The sequence below is a fragment of the Camponotus vicinus genome, unplaced genomic scaffold (assembly GCF_025532165.1).
Source record: "Camponotus vicinus isolate PSW18456_S1 unplaced genomic scaffold, iyCamVici1.0 SCAF_12, whole genome shotgun sequence".
NCBI lineage: Eukaryota > Metazoa > Arthropoda > Insecta > Hymenoptera > Formicidae > Camponotus > Camponotus vicinus.
Genome location: NW_028141948.1, coordinates 11,493,389 through 11,514,692, shown reverse-complemented (window position 1 = coordinate 11,514,692; position 21,304 = coordinate 11,493,389). Strand labels below are relative to the sequence as shown.

The window sequence follows — 21,304 nt, the reverse complement described above, 5'->3', positions numbered from 1 at the left end:
ACTCGTAAGTGATTAATTACACTGATTGTAACAAAATATACCGGTATAGTTTGATGATTTGATACCGATATGATAACCATTATGATAACCATACTGAAATTAAATTACTGATTTCGTGAAAACATAATAAATAAAAACTACTTAACATAGTCTATTGAAATTTTCTTGAGCTTTGAATATTGCCTTAATATGATCTATAACCGCTAGGAGAATATCCTTCTTATGTATGAAAAAGCAAAAAACCTAATTGAGAATATCCTGAACAACATGCGGAAGGTAATTGACCTTCCTTATACTTTCTCGAAACGCTTTGCGGACAAAGGCAACAAGGCAGGGATGAAATTTCTGTTACGAAGAGGAAGCGATAAATCTTTTTCCGATTGACTTCATGTTCGTGCAACTGGCATTGTTCGTCCTTTTTCAAATAAGGTTGTTGACTTTTCCAAGAAGATGCTGTTGTTTCTTATATTTAACGAGAGAAAAATTGTAATAGAAATGAGAATTAATATATTGATCCGCTATTATCATAAGTAAAATACAATTTGTAAAACACTTGTTATACCGATCACCCGCTATCAGTGCCCCGACGACGATGCGATGCAACGCAACGTTGCTCCCGGTATATTAGCATGGGGAGATTTACCTTCACCTAGACCTTTCTTTCGCCGTGCAAGAGGGGATCCATGTATAAAGGCTTTCTTCTTGGTAGCAATGGCATCAGAAACCGAGATATCCCTCAACTACTCGACTGACACCCGATTGAGAGAAATATTAACGAGAGCGATCCTATTCCTGCAAACATGCGGTCAATTGTAAGTGCCATAAAAAATTTTTCTTTTTATAATTCTCTTTTAATACTTAATTATATCTATATCTACTATTTGTGCTTTTATGTGTGTTGTGCATATCATACATGTGAAATTAATGTCTTTATACAGGATGTGTTAAAGATAGCAATATTGATTGAGATTGTTGTGTGTAATTTCTTTTTTCTTTATAGAAATTTAGACAGTTGTCAAATCAAAGTTAATTAAAATATTAAAGTTAAGAAAAGTCTTTAAAATATAAATAATATAATAATATTTATATGCAATATTATAATGTGATTTTGAATTAATGATAATTAATGCAATATTGAGTTCTTTATTAAATTTCTATTAAAAAGAATATTTTTTAAGATATAATTTATTTTACGATATAAATATCATATTATTTATATATATTATTTATTATTAAAAAATATTACAGATTAACCAATAAAAATAATAATTACAATAATATGATACATTCAAATATTTATTTTATAGTGTAGAACAGCTTAAAATTAAAATCAAATATTAAATAGTGCAATTAAAACGCTATATTAAGTACTGCAATTAAAAAATATTAATATAGATTATAATAATTAAATATTTTAAATAATATAAAACATATTCCGACTGCGGTCTATATTTTAATAAATTTGAATTCGATTTTTTTCGGAAATATAAATGGATCATTTATTGCAAAAATTAAAAATATATATTTTGCTATTAAGTTTTGAATTAAAATGTTTACTTAAATTAAATTAAAATATTTTAGTAAATTTAGTAAGTAGTTTATTTTAGCCAATCTATATTATTAGTCGTTTTCTTTGAAGCTTATTTTCCGAAGAATTCTTTTTCCTTAATTATTTATATAATTCGAATATAGTTAATATTTTGATATTTTTTAATAAGAAAAAATCGTGATTCTAAAATAATTAGAAAATCTAATATTAAAATTAATATTGAGAATTTTGTATATACATATATACATATACATATACATATACACACACACACACACACACACACACACACACACACACTCACACACACACACACACACATTAATTAACTATAATTATCTGTAATTGAAATATTAGATAGTATTCATACATTTTTATGTTAAATTTATTTATAGCGTCTGCGTTAATCTAGTTAAATCAATATTTTGAAGAAATATTTGCGAATATTAGCGACATGATAATAAAATTACATTAGTAAATATAATTATATATTAATATTTATATTAATAAATATATTTATATTAATTATATATAAATTTATATTATCATTATATTATAAGATTTTTTGAAAGATGTTGAAAATTGTGTATAGCGATATAATTAGAAAATCAACTAAACAATTAATATTTTCATGTACTTAACTGACAAAATTAAGCATTCATTTCTCGCTTAATTAATATAACCGCTTGTAGCTAAGCAATCTGATTATAAATCAGGTTACCGACTAATAATATTGTATTCCACTTTCACATAAACCGATTAAACCGATGAAAGCGGGTCACTCTTAGAAAGTGAAAAAGTAACGATAACTAATTTTACTTGCGTAGGTGTTTCTGGGTCTCGCGGCTCTCGTCTGTGGCAGTGAAAATTTGCGGTATCAACGTCTAGTGCTGCCAAATAAACGCGGTCTTCCGGTGGCTTATCCGTCGCATGGATCTCCTTCCTACTCGGCACCCATTCCTTCGAGTGTGAGTTCCGGTTATAATCTAGGAGGATCATCCGGTGGTTTCTCTCTTGGACATGCTGGAGTAAGCTTAGGCAACTCTATCGGTCACGGAATCAAATATTCTCTACCTTCAACCGGCCTCGGATCTGGATATCTTTCTTCTGGATTAGGCCACTCATTGAATCTTCAGGGTGCTCATGCCTCCCTTGGCGGACATTCGGCTCAAAGCACGTATTCCGCGCCCAGCGTAACTAGCATCAATTTAGGAAGTGGTGGAGGAAGCAATCTCATCTCGTCGAAGACCGGCCCCGTCACCTTCGGATCCCAGAGCGGCAGTGACGCCGCGAGCACTTCCGGCTCCAGTTCGTATTCTTCCGCACCGATTTACGCTTCCGCAGCTCATGGGCTCTCGGCTTACAACGGGGGATCCAGCATTAATGTTCCGGTTGTACTGGGATCGTCGCATGGCTCCGCGTCAAGCTACAGTCTTCCTGTTCAATCTGCTCCTTCGAATTCTTTACATTCCGTGACGGGCGGCTTAATTATCGCCAGCGGCTCGCACGATGGTTCCTCCAGCTACAGCCTCCCGGCATCTGGATCCTCTCACGGCATTTCTACCCTCAGCAGTTCTTCCGGCTCTCACGGAGCATCCCCTACGTATTCCCTTCCGATAACCTCTGGCTCTCACGATATTTCCGCATTATCTTCCGGCTCTTCATCATCCAGTTATTCCGTACCGGTTTCTTCAGGATCTTACGGCTCTTCAAGCTCTCACGCCGGATTTTCGAGTTCGTCAGATAGTTCCAATTACGAGGTGCCAATTTCTTCAGGATCTTACTCGAATTCTGGATCGTCCAGTTCCTCGTACGTGAATTATCTGCCGTCTCATTCATCCGGCAGCAGTTCTAGCTATTCCAGTCCTAACGTCATTTACGCAGCCCCGAGTTCTTCCCATTCCGGTTATTCTGGCTCTGGTTCCGGCTATTCCGCTCATAGTTCGAGCTACACGAGTCCCAGTCACAGCTATTCCAACCCCGTCGTGACTTATACCGGAGCATCCGGTACTTATACGCCCATGTATTTAAGTCCTTCTGGTTCGTACGGAACACCTGCGGGATCGCACGGAGCTTATTCCAGTGTTAGTCCGAGATATTCAAGACTCGCTGTAGCAAAATCATATGACACCGCGGAGGTAGGAAATGAAAAGTATGACACGATCTCGTATTCGTCTTCTAACGGAAAATATGGAGTCGTTTAATTTATATTTTGTAGCTTTATATTTTGCATCTCACGCATATGTTAATGTTATTGAACTCACTTTGATAATTTAAAGTTATAATTATATATTATACGTGCTTTAGCTTCTGCGACAAATAAGTTAAGCACCAAAAAATTGCCACAATTTAAAATTATCGAGTGGCTTTAATTTTATGCTGACTAGATCTTGCCATGAGAAATAGCAGCAAATATTTTCGATTACTATTCAAGGATAGATTGGAGAATCACGTATATTGTATAACGATAGCAATAATAATCCAGGCTCTCCAAACAGTTGCTTGGATATATTTATATTTAAATCTTTTACCAACACACATTTATAGACAAACTTATATCGTAATTGTATTTAATATAAACTATTATATATTTATAATACTAGTAAATAGTCCTTTCTGTTATGTATCTCTTGTATTATCGATAATTGTGATGTTTGTTGTCTAGTTTTATATCTTTTTGTAATAAAATAATTAATTCTAATACAATAGAAAACCCATTTTAACTCTTCAAGTTATGACAGCGACATGATCGTTGCAACTGGATCGATAACAACCATTCAAAGCTCAAGAAATGTAAATCTGAATTTCTTGAATTGTAAAAAATATTGTCATTAATTTGCACTCGCAGATTGCGTGTGTAACACGTTCTGCTCCAATTTCTTGCTTTTTAATAAAGACTGAAAACATACCGTGTCAAAGAAATTAAAAAAGTAAAATTGTATCGTGGTATGAATAAACAATATGATTATTATAAGTAATATAATTTTAATTGGTGCAATTAAATACATGTGTAGAGCGTCGAATTTTGCGTATTCATCTATAATTGATTCGAAACGCATGATGAAAGATAATGCGTATCGAAAGATATTTGAACGGTTTGGACGTTTAAATGAGTTCGGGTATTGTTATATTGTCAAGATAATTGATGTATCTAGCAATCGTGATAGTGCTATTTCTTTCACTTCTACTACCATGAAAGTTTATTCGCCACACAATACACGAAGGTGTGAGAGAAATAATAATGACAGAAATTCGCCCGACGAGGAAGAACGAGATCACTTTTACTTCAAGACCGGGACAGATTGGGATGAGTAGATACCTTTCTAAACCTTTATTTTATTTGAGAAAGTGGTTGCCGACCGACGAGAACGTTAATTGGCCGAACTTATCAAACAGGTTAACATGATTAATGTAGAAATCAGCAATATCAGAATTTTTATTTGAATGCTATTAACGGTGTAAATATTTATATTACCTTATATAAGAGTAAAATATTGAGCAGTATAATAATATAATACGCACTACAGCAATCATATATGTTTAGTAAAAATGTATCACATTATAATATATAGTTTGCATGTGTATTAAAAATAATTATTTAAATTATTAAATTTAAAAATACTTGTATCATTCTCAAAAGTATATATATATATATATATATATATATATATATATATATATATATATATAAAAGACGCTCAAAACATTATTTAATTTAAAATAACTAGATGATGTTTTATACGTATATAACTTAAATTATATACACTTTTAAGAAATAACTCATAGAATACTTATATAAAAAAACTTAAATTTTATAAAAAGAGATTTAGACGCATAAAGTTATTTCTGATTTGTAGTGAATGGCAATGCATATTGTACTATTTATATTCATTTAAATTTTACATTGATAAAACGATATCGATTACTGAAATATCAGGTTCACGATTCATCAATCAGTATTTCGCGCGATAAAAGAAAACTGGTTGCTTTCAGTAATCGAATTTTTGATTACACGATCACAGAGATACGCGGATGCCCACGCAAGAAAGCGATTTTAGTAATCGCGCGTTACTTCTTCATATGCATCTGACCTAGTTTCTGTATCATGTTCGTGTGTGGACCCTGAACACTTACGCACGCGAGCACGACGACATGAGAGAGTTGCACGCAATTTCTTGGTCCTTTTATGGATAGATGGTACAACCGATACCACCCGACGATCGTACATATCTTGCAAATATAGAAAATGCACGTTTCACTATTTTCCGACTGGTTTTGCGAGCGGTATATTTGTGCTTCACTCTTTCTCGCGCGGCGCCGCGAGAGCGGGAAAAGTACGCTCTTACTCTTCATGAAGGCGTTCCTCGGTTGGACCCTATCATGTACTTTTACCTTGATCATGGATCGCAAATTCCTTTCTTGCCAGGCGGCTTGCAGATTCACTTTCGTAACGTATCGACCCATAACATGAATCTTTTTCTTGAGTATGGTAATCGAAAATTTTACGGAAGAAGATGGCATTAAAGTATGACAATGTATGAAACTGTAAGCATTGTTTTTTAAATATACAATATGAGTTTCTAACATGAGCTTACAAAAGATTTCGATAGAATTTTAGAGCTAAAAATATATGGAATAGAATTTTTCTTCAAAATTCTCTCGTTTGTGCAATGATGATATATTAATATAACATTATTTAAAATTACATAGAATATTTGTATTAAATAATATTAAATATCTTTAATAATATTAAAAAATATTGTAAAGATATTATAAGAAGATATTAATTTTTTACATTATTTTCTTTAAAAGTAAACTTTGTATAAAAAAATTTCTTTTATAATAAATTATATATAATTTTATATATGTGCTTCATATATATTAATATTATTGTATTTATTTTATAAAAACATATATATATTCTACAGAATAATTTTATTAAAATCATATTGTTTTATTAAACTATGTTTTTATTTAAACATACATTTATTCTGGTCATTGTAACTTAAAATATTAACTATAAATGCAAAATCTTTGCTCTTCTACGACATTTCTTTATTTATTTAATTAAAGAGAAAGATTCTATAGTAATTTAAAGATAAATTTTTTTCCGGATTTATTTCCGCGACGTAATCTTCCTGAGACTCCTATCAATCATCTCATTATCACAGGTGTGGTCGCAGTAAGGATTTGTCGGTAGGGGAGACAGACGCACAGGTGAAAGTAAAACAAGTCTTGACATTTTTAAAGATACGAGAACGTCACCGAGAAAGGCGTTGTTCAAGTGAAAATAAAAAGATCCTTTGAAGATGCCGGAGGGCACTCCATTTCCTAGGCCATTTGATCTTTTACGACCATCACCTTTTGTCTTCCGGCCAGCTGTCTTTAGAGTACCAAGTATCGATTCGAACTTTTTCGGACTAAAAATCAAACGTTGCTCAATAAATTCGCAGACTCCTTCGACTAATAATCGACTAGCAATTACGGTCTGCCTAATAAGAGTCAGGATCGAGCGAAGGGTCTGTTTTTTGATAATGTTCCACATACACGTGATCTAATGTATGTCACTATCGAGTGATAGTTCGCCATTTTTGACGACGCTCGAACAACATTCTATATATTTTCACTGCGCCACCGGATCATCCACTATCACTTCTATACTTATACACATATAAGAGCAGAGAAATGTTAAACTAGTTTCCGCAATTTTTCCGGTGACTGAGTATAAAGGAGAAATTCAATGTCGGCAGATGCATCATTAAAGGTGGAACCATCGTGTCGGTCTGATCTGCGAAATTGTTGGCGGACGAGGTGCCGGATGAGATAGCCATTAAATAGTGGAAGAAAGCATAGCTTTTGTAATCATCCGACGGCGATAAGCGAATTGCAGCGGAGATGGTGCGACTGGTTGGTACAAATTAATAAATTCATTAATTAGTGGAAAATATTTCATTTTATTTAATGCTGCTAATCCAACGTTTTTAATAACAGTGCTAATTAAACTTGACGTCTAATTCTTTCGTACGGTCTAATTACAAGCTATTTTTTAAGGAATTTTACTCCAGAATAGTTTCAATAGTTTCAACAGTTCATAAATTTTTATTTGGAATTTATGGAATATAAATTTTTATTTTTGTGTCGCGAAAGTTTTTATTTTATTTGAACATTGTTATTTTATTTTACTTAAAAGTTTTTATTTTGAATGTGAAATACAGATACAAAATACGAATATGGATTACGAATACATGGTAAATCCGCAGTATAAATTAATATATCACAAAAATATTTAAAATTATTCAACACTGGAAAATATAGAAAAGAAATTTTAATTAAAAAAACAATAATCTATATAAATATAGCACTATTAATTTATGTAAATTGTTTATAATGATTATATTATGATATTAATTGTAATTTTTTATAAAAGTAATTATTATATTATTTATTATAATATTTAATAATTATTGTCATAATATTTAATATTTAATATAATAATATTTAATAATTATTTTTATATAATTATATAATATTATACAATATTCTATTGATTAGTAAAGAAAAATTGTAATAATTATATGTCTTATTAATACATATAATATGTATAATACAATAATATAAATTTCTCTCTCCCTTTTTAAGCAATTATATTTTATAAATCAATATATGAATAAATCTAACATCTTACAGATTTTGTTCTGCTTGCTGTCGCCGGCAATTTTCGCCCAACTACATAAAATCAAGGATCCTAACAACGAGCCATTTTTACCGATACATCCCGTCTACCCCTACAGCCCTAAATTAATTAAACGAGGTACCAAGGCAGAGTCAACATTACAATTAACGCCGGAGACGCCGAAAATTGACGCCAAGGATTCTTACAGTTCTAATTATAACAACAACCAGCAAAGAGACTCATATTATCCTAATTACGATCCGTATTCCAAAAGCAACTCCCCCTCATCCGCTCATCCCTCGCACAACAGCGATGTGCATCCTTACGCCAACTTACCCTATGTCACCTATCCTACACAATACGCAGTGAATCCTGCGTCGTATCCATCTCCGCCGTATCTGAATTATTATTATCAGCCACCCTATTACTATCCTCATTATTTCAATCAGGCTTCCCATTCTCCGTTGCCAACACCATCGACAGGCATCGGCTATCAAGAAACATCGCAAGACTCCACCGAGATGGCCGAGAACGACAAGCAGAATAGAAACAAGCAATTTACACAATCGAAGGAGAATGAGAATCAAGACGCATCGACAAGCCAATTCGTAGACAACGGAAACTACATATCTAACAATTTGAGAGATCTCGACGGGCAATCTAACACGTACAAGTTAACTAGTCCGTACAATCAACTTGATGCCCAAGCAAAGGGCCCGCCGATTTTTGTACCGAGGACGACGTACAGGCTAGTTAACGTGGCGGAACAGCCAGTCGGCCAGGATTACTCGCTGCCCGCGCCGTATGTCAAGGTTCAGCAAACGGAACAGCTGATGGCCAATTTATTGCCGCAGAAGCAAGCCGATCAGTCTTACGAGAACAACAGAAACGTCTTGAACAGTGCCAATGATGGATCATACGCGAATCAGGACGCTTATACTCCAAATACGCCATCATACAGGACTCTTTCAGGCGCAAAAACTAAAACTGGTGTAACTTTCGTGATAAATGTCGACGATACCACGAAAGTCAACGGAGAACGGACAAATCTTCGAGATGCTCCGTTTCAAAAAACCTCAAATAAAAATACAAGATATTCAAGCCATTATGTTCAAAAACCGGTGTCGCAGTTGACGCATACATCATCTGACAGCCGCAACAAGCATCGCGATCGTGTAATCGATCATCGACCAACAAATCACAGATATGACTATGATAATTACGATAGCACTTATGATCAGTCCAGCAACAAACAGGAACAGAATTATAGAAACGATCAGAATCAATCGGGCTCTTATCAGAATAAAGATTTTATTGTTGTATCTCAAACTCCTCAATCTTACAATTATCAGTACTCTACTTACGAATTAGGTAAGGCACAGCAGATGCAACAAGATACAATTACTCCAGATGACGGCAATTTTGGAAATAAACAATATAATAAAAAATGATATCGTGTGATCTATAAATATAATAGAATGGTAGAACAAATGGTGCTATATATTGTTATAATTATTTTGTTGTTATAGAATTGACGCAGTGTTTTACTTTAGGATATACATAAGTAACTATAAAATTATCTTAAATATTTATATACACACAAATATTTTTTATATTTATATTCAAATCATTACTGCAGCGAAAACACTCTACTATAAGAAAGGATAACTTGTCGCAATTTTTTCAATTTCCATATTAAATGTTAATTTTATTAATAAATTATTTAAATTTTATTATTCAATTAAATTCAGAAAGTTTAAATCAAATGCATATAATCCTTTTGTAGTAAGTTACTTATTCAAAATTTTTCTCAATTTTCGACATAGAGAAAGCTCTGCAAATATTTAAATGTTCTATATAATAAATAGTGTGTGTATGTTATATATTTCATTTTGCAATTTATAATTTTCTGTAAAATTTTAAATTGCAAAATGAAATATATAATGTTTCGCAAAAAATTCTTGATATTCTTAAATGTTTCTAAGATAATAAATAAGAAAATAAATTTTGCATTGTTTTCACATTTTAAAAAATGAATTAAATCATATTTTTTACATACTACATAGTAATATATAAAATACACATTTATATTTCATACATTTCTATTGATTTATTATCAAATCAAATCTATTTTTAAATTTAAGAGTGTCTAACATTATTGATAGCTGCAAGTCTCGACAACTTAATAGACACCGATGTTCTATATGGTTTACTTTCGCATTAGTCACTAAATGAAAGGCTTGCTTGCAGATGTACAGATTGCCACTTGATACGATTATACTTATATCACCTTTCTCGATCCTGTTTGATACTTTCTTCTGCATATGTCACTTTTATATTACGATGAAAATGCGAGCATAAGAGATGCATGTTAAGATCTACGAAATGTAAAAGAAGAAAAGAGCTTTCTTCTCACAAAAGCAATGTTAGTATTTTAGAATGCATGACAAGTTTTTTTTGAAGTCGGGAAATCATAATGTCGCATCGTACTTGACAATGCGGATCTATTTGTGAGCCTCACGACCTACATGTATACGTAGCGATTTTAAATACTCGTTTTATAATTATTCTGGTACAATAAACGATCCTTTATGCATCCTTTGATGTTTGTACTCCTTTCTCTTCGTTGTACAACGGACCGGTGTTTTCCTTTCGCGTTTATCTTCGTACTTTACTTTCGTTTGATGAGCGACCGGTTCTTGACTTCTTTTCCTGCAATGTTCTTTTCGAAGTAATTATACACACATGTCATTATAAACTGCGATGTACATGAAAATTTAACGGATTAAGGTACGGAAATTTATACGTGACGGCTTCAAGAATGAACCGTATCATTAAGATAATACGCTTTATGCGTTCGATAATTAATGCATATATGATAGCAAGTATTTCCTATTTTTATATCTGCAATATTGCAGGTATTAATACATCTTACCAAAAATATGCAAGCTTTCTAAATAATAAATTTATTTAGATTATAAAATATTTATATTTATGTTTAATTAATTATTATTGAATTAAAGCGGTACATTTAAAACTACGAAAAATATAGTATTATTATTAAAGAATAGATATATTCGTGGAAAGTTGAAAATTAAAAGGAATATAATTATAATATATAGACAGATCACGATAATGCATAATGAATAGTTGCAATTTTATCTCGAAATCCTGTAAAATCATCGAACAACGCACCGCATTTCTCTACTGGCACCATTGTAATTAATCTTGCACTTGATAATTAATTCTGCTACGGCCGCATCTTCTTAAGGCGAAGCTAATTGATCGTTTGAAATTTTGGTCGCTTCTCTCGTCTTAAGGGGAATTACATGAGTCACGGTCATGGCATCTGAGAGCGGAAGAGATCCGGATCATGGCAATGTCCGGTTGCTCGTCCGACTGCGAGGCGTGCCGGCCTCGAAAGGAAAGGAGAAGTGAGTCTCCGAGATCAGTCCATTCGAATCAGGCCCGGCGTAACAAAAAGTCGCAAGTGAGATAAAAGAAAATTTGGTTGATTAATTAATACATTATTATTTATTACCTGACTGTCATTAACTATTACTGCTATTTATAAATATTTGTTCATTCACACTTTTCTTGCAGATGCGTTCAAGATTTTCCAGAAATCTTTTTACTCTAAAAATTAGGGCTAATGAAAAATTATATATAAATATTTTTTTTAATATAATATAATTAAATTATAAAAAAATGTCCAACACAAATTATATTTCTATATAATTTTTATACATTTTTGGTAGTTTGTAAACTTGAAATCGTACACAAGAGAGAGCTAGGCTTTCTTTTTTATTATTTGTAAAAAAATTAAAACATGTTTAACAGAAATCATATAAAATATCTTTCTATAAAATTCTTGGACACTTTTTAAATTATGACTTAAACCTCACAAGATAAACGCGAATTTTTTTTTCGTCTCTTGTAACTTCCAATTATTTGAGTAGAATCAATAGATTTGACAAAATTGCGTAGTTCATGCGGGGTGCAATGTATCTTACTGCCAATCCTGGCGTGAACGTACATCGCGGCAGGTGAGTGAGAGCTTCGCACTTTGTTTTATTTTATTTTGTGCATTCTCGTGCGCGCGCAAGTATGCCGATGGTTTAAAATAAAATCGGATGGACCAAGCCCGTTACTTTCTCGCAGCGACTTGATATCGATCGGTAACATACACGGTGACCCGAAAGCTCGAGAGAGGCGCGGTTGACTCGACTCGCTGAGAGTACGTCGATGTAAATTCTGGAAAACGAGGCTGCAGCTTTTGACAATGTATGGTAGAAAGTGTGCACGCATGTGTACGCGGACATTCATTACTGCAACTGAAGCATTATTTTCTCTTTATGTTTACGAGCCGTCACATGTCATGACAAGCATTATTTGCATTCCCCGACCCCGAGAAATACATTATATCGAAAAAAAATGTCACAATACTCAGATTAATTTATATAGAAAATGCATGAGAGAGCTATTTTCTTTATTTGGTATTTTTCTATGTCCAGCTCGCTCTATTCCTTTGAATCGAGCAGAAGGCTACACGCAAAATACAATATTTATCTTCATTACAATTTTTAAATATCTTGTTTTATTTTTTATTTGTTTTCTTCTTCAATAAGTTGATAAACTATTATTATATAACTAAGTAATAAATTCAGTATATTATATATTTACAGCTCTCTATTAATAGAAAGTTTTAAACCTTTAACTTTCTAAAAATTGTAAACAATAATAGAAAAAAATTAATAATTAAAGTAATTAAATTAATTAATTAAATGCAGCATCTTCAAAATACTATAAAAAAGTACATGAAGAAAAGCATACTTTGTTAATTGAGAACGAATGTTTTCTAGTATCTGCATTATACATTGATTTCCCGATTGAGTCGCATTTTAAGAGAGAAATATGCAAATTAGTATGTTTATTTGCACATTATGTTCGTATAATCAATCGAGAGGATTTCGAAAGCGACTGGCAGTGTGGTCAACTCAGGCGAATATAAAAAATTTAACAGATCGCTCGATAAACAGATGATCGTAAGCGAACCCGGCGATTGAACTCGTGAAAGCGATCAACCAGAAAGGTCAAATATTTGCATTTTATTTGTCGCTTTTCAGAAGCGAAGTTGCACTCGTTTAATCGTCGCTTCAGTTCACTTCCTCGTTTTTCTCGCACGTTTCTTTCATTCTTCCTTTCTATCCCGAAGCGATATAAACGCCAATCGAGAAAGTTTTCCGTTTTAATTGCAGTTAATTTTTATCCTAAGTGCAGCCGCATCGGCAATCATTTGTTGGAGCAGCGCACGATTGATATGTAAGATTGCCATCCATATCTATGGTCAACCTAGGAAGTCCTGGTTTTTCTCAGTCTTTTCTTCCTTTTTGGAATATACCTAAAAATGTCGGAGAAAAGGGTTCTTTGTGCGATTCGGGATGATGGAACGTCTTGACTTTAGCATAAAGAGGGAGAGAGAAAGAGAGAGAGAGGGAGATCAACAAAGAGATCGCGAGTCGTTACGAGATCTCCTTTCCATCCTTTCCCTTCCGTGACTCCCGATTACATCGATCAACCATTTTTGTCAGAAATCTATGCAAGAAAAGCAGTTTCCTTCTCTCCTTCTTTTCATTCCTCTTGATCCTATTCTCCATTGTCTGTAACAGAATAAAGTATGGGACAGAGAGAAAGAGAGAGAGAGAGCAATTTCCGTTTATGAATTTTCAGAAACATTTTACCACGCGATTGTCGTGATAAACGATCGCTTGGATGACTTGTCGGTTAACCGCCATTATTTGATTTCAATCGAATAAACAGCATGAATGAATATACAATGCAATCTTTTACGCTCTTCTGTAATATAGTCTCACCTATTGTTAGGATTACTTTCACTAATCATTTAAAGTAAAAATGATTCATTGTTAGATAATCTTGAAAATTTTAAGATACGTAAGCTTAGATAGGCGATCATTGATCTCATACGTAAGATTAGATTAGCGATCATTGATCTTTTAAAATAAAATATTACCTAGGCAGCAAATTCTCTAAACATAAGAGATCATAATTAACATAAGATATCATAATTAATAACTTATTGTGATGTATTTTTGTGTTCATACTTTATATAATATACTTTAAATATATTATATATAAATATTTTTATTTTAATTAGAATGTAAATTTTGCAAGGAGGGTACAATTATAAAAGATGTAGAGAATAATTATATAAAAATATAATTGTATAAAATATTGATTAAATGTACAATAATATTAAAAAATATATATAAATTTATTATCAGAATAATTTTCGACGAATTATTTTGGAATTTGTCTGTTTTACATGAATATCAAAGATTTATCACCGCTTTTGAATTGGACAACGAGATCGCGTGTCCAGATCTCACAGCTCAATCTCGCATGCGATTATTAGACATGCAGTGGTGAGAATAATCCGCTTTTCCACAAGTGCGTACGCTATTATATCGTTCAATAATCGGAAACCGCCGCTTCCTGCGAGACATCGATCATTCTCTCCATTGTTCGACACCGGCGTTAGCGTTTGTTTCTCATTACGCAGAGTCTGAATTAATAAACAGCAGATTGTATCAAAAATATTTGATGACATATCTTGATCATAATGAAACATAAATTAGAATTCTCGATTAAACATTAATTCAAATTGTTTTAATTCAATGTTTTATTATTTATTTACATTTATTTTAGTTATTTATTTACATGTATTTACTTAAAAATCGCTGAAGTTGAATTGACATAGTATTAACTTTTAATAAGTATTATAAAATTGATTAAATTTTTTATACCAAAAGAATTTAAAATTTTATTAAACAAGGTAATCATTAAAATTAAAAGAAAAATGAAAGTGCCAATCTCGAAAGCTTTAATGTACTTTCTCTTAAAATTACTCTTGAAATATTAGATACGCTTAAGTTTTTTTCATTTAGTATATAGCATATTCCATTGTAAGCTTTATTTATCAAATGTAGGAATAAAACGCATTGACTTAGTAAATTAGCAATTTAATGCACTGAATAAGCTAGCGCAATAATTATCACGGTTTAATGACGACAAAAAACTGGAAGCGATTTACGCGGAGATTTTTAATGCCGATAGTTTTACTACTATCGTCAGTTTATTAACGCACTTTAGTGCGATCTGTAGATTACTGCTTGCTACGATTGTGTGTAGAAGACGATAATGATTAAGTTCATGAAGTTCTATCTTGATTTCTTCAATGATATATCACGTTCTTAGCAGATTGCGATTTAATAACCGATTTTTTTCTTCCTGTTAATTTTGTCCTAACGACGTGACGAAGATGTCGTGTCTCTCTTTCTATAAAAAGATTAGTTTTCCATTTAATGAATGCAAAATAAAATCCATTCCAAGTAAAATAACATTATCTTACTTATCAATCATTTAAAATTATGATATTTATTTTATGAGTTTTTGCACTATACAATGTGAGAATGTTTCGTACATGAAAGTATAAGTCTGAAATTACTCAATGGAATTATTCTATTTGCATAAATTTAATAATAAACATTAATATAAACTATATATATTTTTTCGAAACATTTAGCTTTTATAATTACATAATATCTTATTACTAAGAATACATTTTTTATTATCTCATTGTTTTAAAATAATTGAAAAGATATAAAAATTAATTTCTAACATATATTATATTATGATTTTTAAGTTTTTGAGATATTAATCTTCCTGTGAAGTGAGATCCAGTTACATGTCCTGAAACGGCGAGGAAGTAATTTGTTGAATATCTTCACTTTTACTCGAATCGCGACCATACTCTTTTACGCGATCCACGGCCGACACGGATTATCACACACGCTTTAATCGAGAAGAGAAGTGTTACTCGACAGGGGCTGCAGCGGGTAGGGGTAAAGGCTATATAAGAGAACACATATCTACTTCGGTTTTATAGAGTAGAGCTAGGTCCTTGTGTCGTGTTTGTATTTTTTGGTATATTTGCAACATGGTAAGTATATGCTTTTTAAATGTTTCTATTTGAATAATTCAATGAGATAATATCATTATATAATTGTTGTGAAAAAATGCATAATGTAGAGAAAAATGGATCAGAATTCTGGAACAGAGTTATTTAATAGATAGATGAAAACGTACTCATAAATTTTCTTTTAAGAAAATATATGTATTGATTAAATTTATAAATTAAAATTTTTTTGAATATAATAAAAACAAGAAAATTTTATTTATATATTTCTATATACGATATAAGAAATACATTTTATTAAATAAAACTTTCTATTTTATCAAAAACGTTTAAAATTTATATAATTTTGTAAGCTATCTTATATACTATATATATATATATATATATATATATATATATATATATATATATATATATAGTAAGTATATATATATATATATATATATATATATATATATATATATATAACACTAAAATTGACATCTGTAAATAATCTTTTGTAAATGTAAATTATAAATTTAATTTTAATTATTAAAAGATATATAATAAAATGATAATTATTTGCTTATTAATTTCTAATAAGAATATTTCACATTTTACATAAAAAAATTTAAAACCATTTGATAGTATTACACCATACAAAAATATAAATTTAAAAAATTAAAGTTATATCATATACAAAATATAATTGCAAGTATAATCAGGCAAATTATAAATTATAAATTATAAATTATAAATTATTATTATAAGTTATAAATTATGATAAATAAATCATTATTTTTAATAAATAATAAACAATGAATCTTGTGAGTTTTACACATTTATTTTCGCTCACATAAAGTAATCATTTCTCAAGTAATGGCAATTAGTATTTCTAAAATAGCTATTATGTATAGCTTCTTCTTGATACATGGCATTATAAAATGTGTGAAAATTCAGTTATGGAGAATAAAAGAAGGAGAAAGATGTATATACCTGTGTGAGTTTGATGATACACTTGTCGGGGGAAGTGTGGTCTGCCTTGTCCGAGAGGCGGGGCAGTACAATCTATATAAGAGTGGTCCATACCGGATGTTTGACCCAGAACTTCGCGTGCAGTGAAAGTGTGCAAATACGTTTTTGCCGGAAACGATAATGGTAAACGATCAACAAAAAATCGAATAAATGTAATTAGCCGATAACGAATGAATGCTTCATGTATATCAGTAAATCGATTATCATTGCTTATTCATTGTTTGTAATACTTAATTTTATTTTATGCATATAATATATTTTTGCAAAACAACTTTGTTAAATTTCTATAGACTTTATTTTAAATAAAAGATAAAAATATTTTTTATGAATTAATAATCTCACTTTTTCGACAACGGATTATATTGAAATTAATAAAATAATTTATCTTTTATTAAATTAATATAAATATTATCAAAACTTTTAAAACATTTAAATAGAAAAATTTCTTTTTTATGCCTCCAGAAAAATAATTCATTTTTTTTTTAATTTTTGAAATAAGCTAATTTTTTAAAGTAATCTTATACTTAATAATCTATATATTATTGCAGATTTATGGACAATTAGATGTGGAATTAAAAAAAGAGGAAGAGAAAGAAAAATGCGTTGATAATCGATAGCAATTTTAACTTTCTCTTTTGATTACAGAAAGTCTATTTAATATTGGGTCTGCTCGTAACGGTTGCATATGCCGAGAAGAAAATTAATCTAGAAGATATAGAGAGGGATAATCTGAAGGCTGAGAATAAAGCTAAGAACGAGAATATCCAGACTGATGAAACGAAATACGCCGTCCAATCCAATCAGCAGCAATATCAAATACCGAATCAATATAGTACTTTGGATAGTAATTCCGAATTATATAGCCAGCCTCAGCGACTGCAAGATGTAAAATATAGCGTAAGATATTAAGTCAATTAAAACATAAATTTTTATTTTGTATATTGTATATTTTATTTTATGTTTTTATTTTGTATATTGTTTCCTTATCAACAAATCTTTATAAAAATTATAATATAAATGGATTTTGTAATATCATATATATTGTCATTGAAAAATATACATAGAAGAAATATTTTTTATATAATATTCAAAAATTATATCAGATAATACGTATTTACTTCTAATAACATATTACACATTTATTATAAAACAATATTATTTTATATTTATTGAAGTTTTTATTTTCTTTATTTTGTTTTTGTTATTAGCTACCACCCGAAGAATATATTCAACCTAATCAATATGCTGTACAAGAAGTGCAGTATAAGCAGCCAAGCCAAATTTTGCCACAGCAAAATATCCCATCAATACAATATTACAATATATACGGGGGATATCAACAGCAAACAGAAATACCGGCGAGAGATGTTGCCTTCGAATCTCAAAAATTAAGTTATCAACCAGAAATTGTGGTAGGCAATCACGTTCAAAGTATTCAACAGAAAGCAATCACAGAAAAGTACACAAAAGCCATTAATAAAGGTAAAAACTAAATATAAAATGTGCTTAAGAAACATAAAATATTTTTCTAATGTTATATATTATTTTTATTTAATTGTTTATATAGCATATTTTAAAACAATATTTTAAAACAATAATGTGAGAAGGTATTTTGATTATCTCCCGATTATATCTAAAATTATATATTAATAAATTTGTAACAGAATAAAAGTGAAATATTACAGTATTCAAATTTAAAAATTCTATTGTTTAAAAATTAAAACGAGTAAAATATTTCATGAAAATAAAATGACTGATTTTATTAAATATATATATTGCAAATAACTTTGATATTCAAATGCGCTTTCTTATTTGCAGAACCTGTTTATCTCGATGTTCCGGTGACTCAGCTGCTTTCTTATTACCCCCAATTGAATATTAATTCTCTGGCAAGTGGAAAAAGTCCCGGATTAGTGCAACCTCCGTTACATCAGTTAGCCAACAATGCGGCTCAACAAATTTCCATACCCGTATACGCTCCCGTATATAATCAAAAACAATTGGTTTCTCCTGCAAAAACATCTTACTCTACAATTGTGCCAACAACATTTGTGCCAACAAGGACCAAAGTAAGCTTAATTCGCATTTTCGAACCCAGCGCACGCAATTATTATATAAATAATTATAATCACAATATTGCAATATGATGATTTTAATAAAATAAGAAAAGAATTAAATTTTTTTCTGCGTTATAAGTAAATAAATTTGTAGTATTTTTATATAAATTTGAAATTGTTGGTACGTTAATTATAGAATTTATCATATAATTATAAATGTTTCAGGCATCGAAAGGATCTAATACTGTCCCAATTACGTCAAAGAAGATTAATTTATCCACACTGCTGACGACGCCTGTATACGTGCAACCCCAACAATCGCCTGCTAAAGGAAAGACGCTATTGCACACGCAAGCTTATATCACGCCGTCGCAACCACAATATGTACAGCAGTTAGTTTACACGCAGCCTGGCATAGTTTACACCGATCCTGCCGCTGCTTACAGCGATATTTATGCTCGTTTACCAGCATACATTCAAGATAATTCTCTCCCTGGACAAGTGAGTCAATATCAAACCCAACAATTGTACGTTACACCGACGATTGTCTCCGAAGCGCCAAAAAAAGTTGTACAGGAGCAAATCAGCCAAGATCCTCCACAAAATTATGTTAAGGTTTGTACGACAGACGATTGAAATAAATTTGCCATAAAATTGTCGTTTTATTCCAACAGAATAATTTATAACTTTGACTATGTTGTATAATATATATTTTAGATATGATAAAAAGTTAGAGTTTAGTTTTATAATGAAATTGATAGTTTTATACAAACATAATACTTTAACTTCTAACTTGTCAAAGAGGGTTGTAATTAAAATTTCAAATTACGAGAACCATATCATTAATAGAATGACATTTCTAACTAATTAACATAATTTAATTAGTTTCTTTACTGTGCAATACTAATTATATGCTATTATATGCTATACTATATATTGTAAGTTTTTTAATCTCTAACACTTTTGCATTTTAATGGATGGAAAGCGTGTGTTATTTTTCATAAAAAAAACTTTAATATCTCTCTTATAGAAGTAGTAAGAGAATCATTATACATTTTGTTATTTTAGTAACTCCTTTTTTTGCTTTTTACTGAAGCATTTATTGCGTTCTAAAATATAAAAACTGAAATATCTTAGAGATATTTTATATTATATGTTATATTATATTTATATTATATATATTATATTATATTTATATATTTTAAATATGTTTTGCGTATTTTGTAAATTCTGAGATTCTCTTTTAATTAGCTTATTCGACGATATAAAAGTATTAACTTTATTTAAACATATTCTGGGGATAGGTGCCTGAAGAACCTAAGACTCACTTCGTGCCACCGCAATTGCCTCCACAAGACTTCAAATCCGGCATTACACAATTGGAACCTGTTTCCACGGAAGATGAACAATCTTTGCCGGTGCAAGATCAATCCTTGTCAGTGCAAGATCATTCCTTGTCCACAGAGCCAAGGTCGCTACTTGATACATATATTCCGAGTAAAGTCATCGCTGCACAAGATACCGCCAGGTATAATAGCGAAAATAAATCACAGGAATGCTAAAATACCTATAAAAATATTTAATATTTTAATAATTTGTCACAATTCTAGGTACGTAGAAAGACCAATAAAACTGGAAGGGGGTTTTCTTCCGTCAAAAGTAAATTTTGCACTTAAGAAGCGCAAATCCGAATGACGAGAATCTCTGTAAGCGATTTGACAATTGACAAATGTCATACACAAGGGTCAGTACAGCATAAAAACATGATTATTAGTAATTATGACGACCGAGGCATATTTGCGGACGAAGATATGCTGACTGGAAATGAAAATCAGCGGCATCATCGCATCTAGTCTTTCATTGGAGATTTCGCAACTTTTTATATTGTTCTCTTTTAATGTTTGTAGGGACACGCTCAGTAAACGGCGTATCTCGTGTTTAATATTTTTCAATAAAATTTGAAAGAAAAAAAACTGATGAAACCTTCTCTTCAAGTTGTAGATTTGTAGAAATAT

General features: G+C 30.9%; 3 protein-coding genes across 4 annotated transcripts; all 3 read left to right on the top strand.

The window, feature by feature from the left end:
* Nucleotides 1-725: 725 nt before the first annotated feature.
* LOC145962993 (uncharacterized) lies at nucleotides 726-4,235 on the top strand. Its single transcript, XM_083084548.1, has 2 exons — nucleotides 726-812; nucleotides 2,377-4,235. Exons 1-2 carry the CDS (start codon nucleotides 801-803, stop codon nucleotides 3,751-3,753), a joined length of 1,389 nt encoding a protein of 462 aa, XP_082940674.1. The 5' UTR covers nucleotides 726-800; the 3' UTR covers nucleotides 3,754-4,235.
* Nucleotides 4,236-8,212: 3,977 nt separating this feature from the next.
* Nucleotides 8,213-9,673, top strand: LOC145962457 (uncharacterized). The gene has a single exon (XM_083083514.1). It carries the CDS (start codon nucleotides 8,213-8,215, stop codon nucleotides 9,671-9,673), a length of 1,461 nt encoding a protein of 486 aa, XP_082939640.1.
* Nucleotides 9,674-16,201: 6,528 nt separating this feature from the next.
* On the top strand, nucleotides 16,202-21,252 carry LOC145962955 (uncharacterized). 2 transcript variants are annotated; one of them, XM_083084478.1, is made up of 7 exons: nucleotides 16,202-16,242; nucleotides 17,878-18,129; nucleotides 18,441-18,714; nucleotides 19,051-19,301; nucleotides 19,515-19,904; nucleotides 20,594-20,817; nucleotides 20,900-21,252. In XM_083084478.1, exons 1-7 carry the CDS (start codon nucleotides 16,240-16,242, stop codon nucleotides 20,982-20,984), a joined length of 1,479 nt encoding a protein of 492 aa, XP_082940604.1. In that variant the 5' UTR covers nucleotides 16,202-16,239; the 3' UTR covers nucleotides 20,985-21,252. The 2 variants fall into 2 exon arrangements, with proteins under 2 accessions (XP_082940604.1, XP_082940605.1); XM_083084479.1 differs by lacking the exon at nucleotides 16,202-16,242 and adding an exon at nucleotides 17,322-17,355.
* Nucleotides 21,253-21,304: the final 52 nt, after the last annotated feature.

Bases quoted from the DNA above. Each gene is read 5' to 3' on its own strand.
- LOC145962955 (XM_083084478.1), top strand. The intron at 18,715-19,050 runs GTAAAAACTAAA...TCTTATTTGCAG, and splicing joins CACAAAAGCCATTAATAAAG to AACCTGTTTATCTCGATGTT. The intron at 20,818-20,899 runs GTATAATAGCGA...TCACAATTCTAG, and splicing joins GCTGCACAAGATACCGCCAG to GTACGTAGAAAGACCAATAA.
- LOC145962457 (XM_083083514.1), top strand. From the start codon at position 8,213: ATGAATAAATCTAACATCTTACAGATTTTGTTCTGCTTGCTGTCGCCG.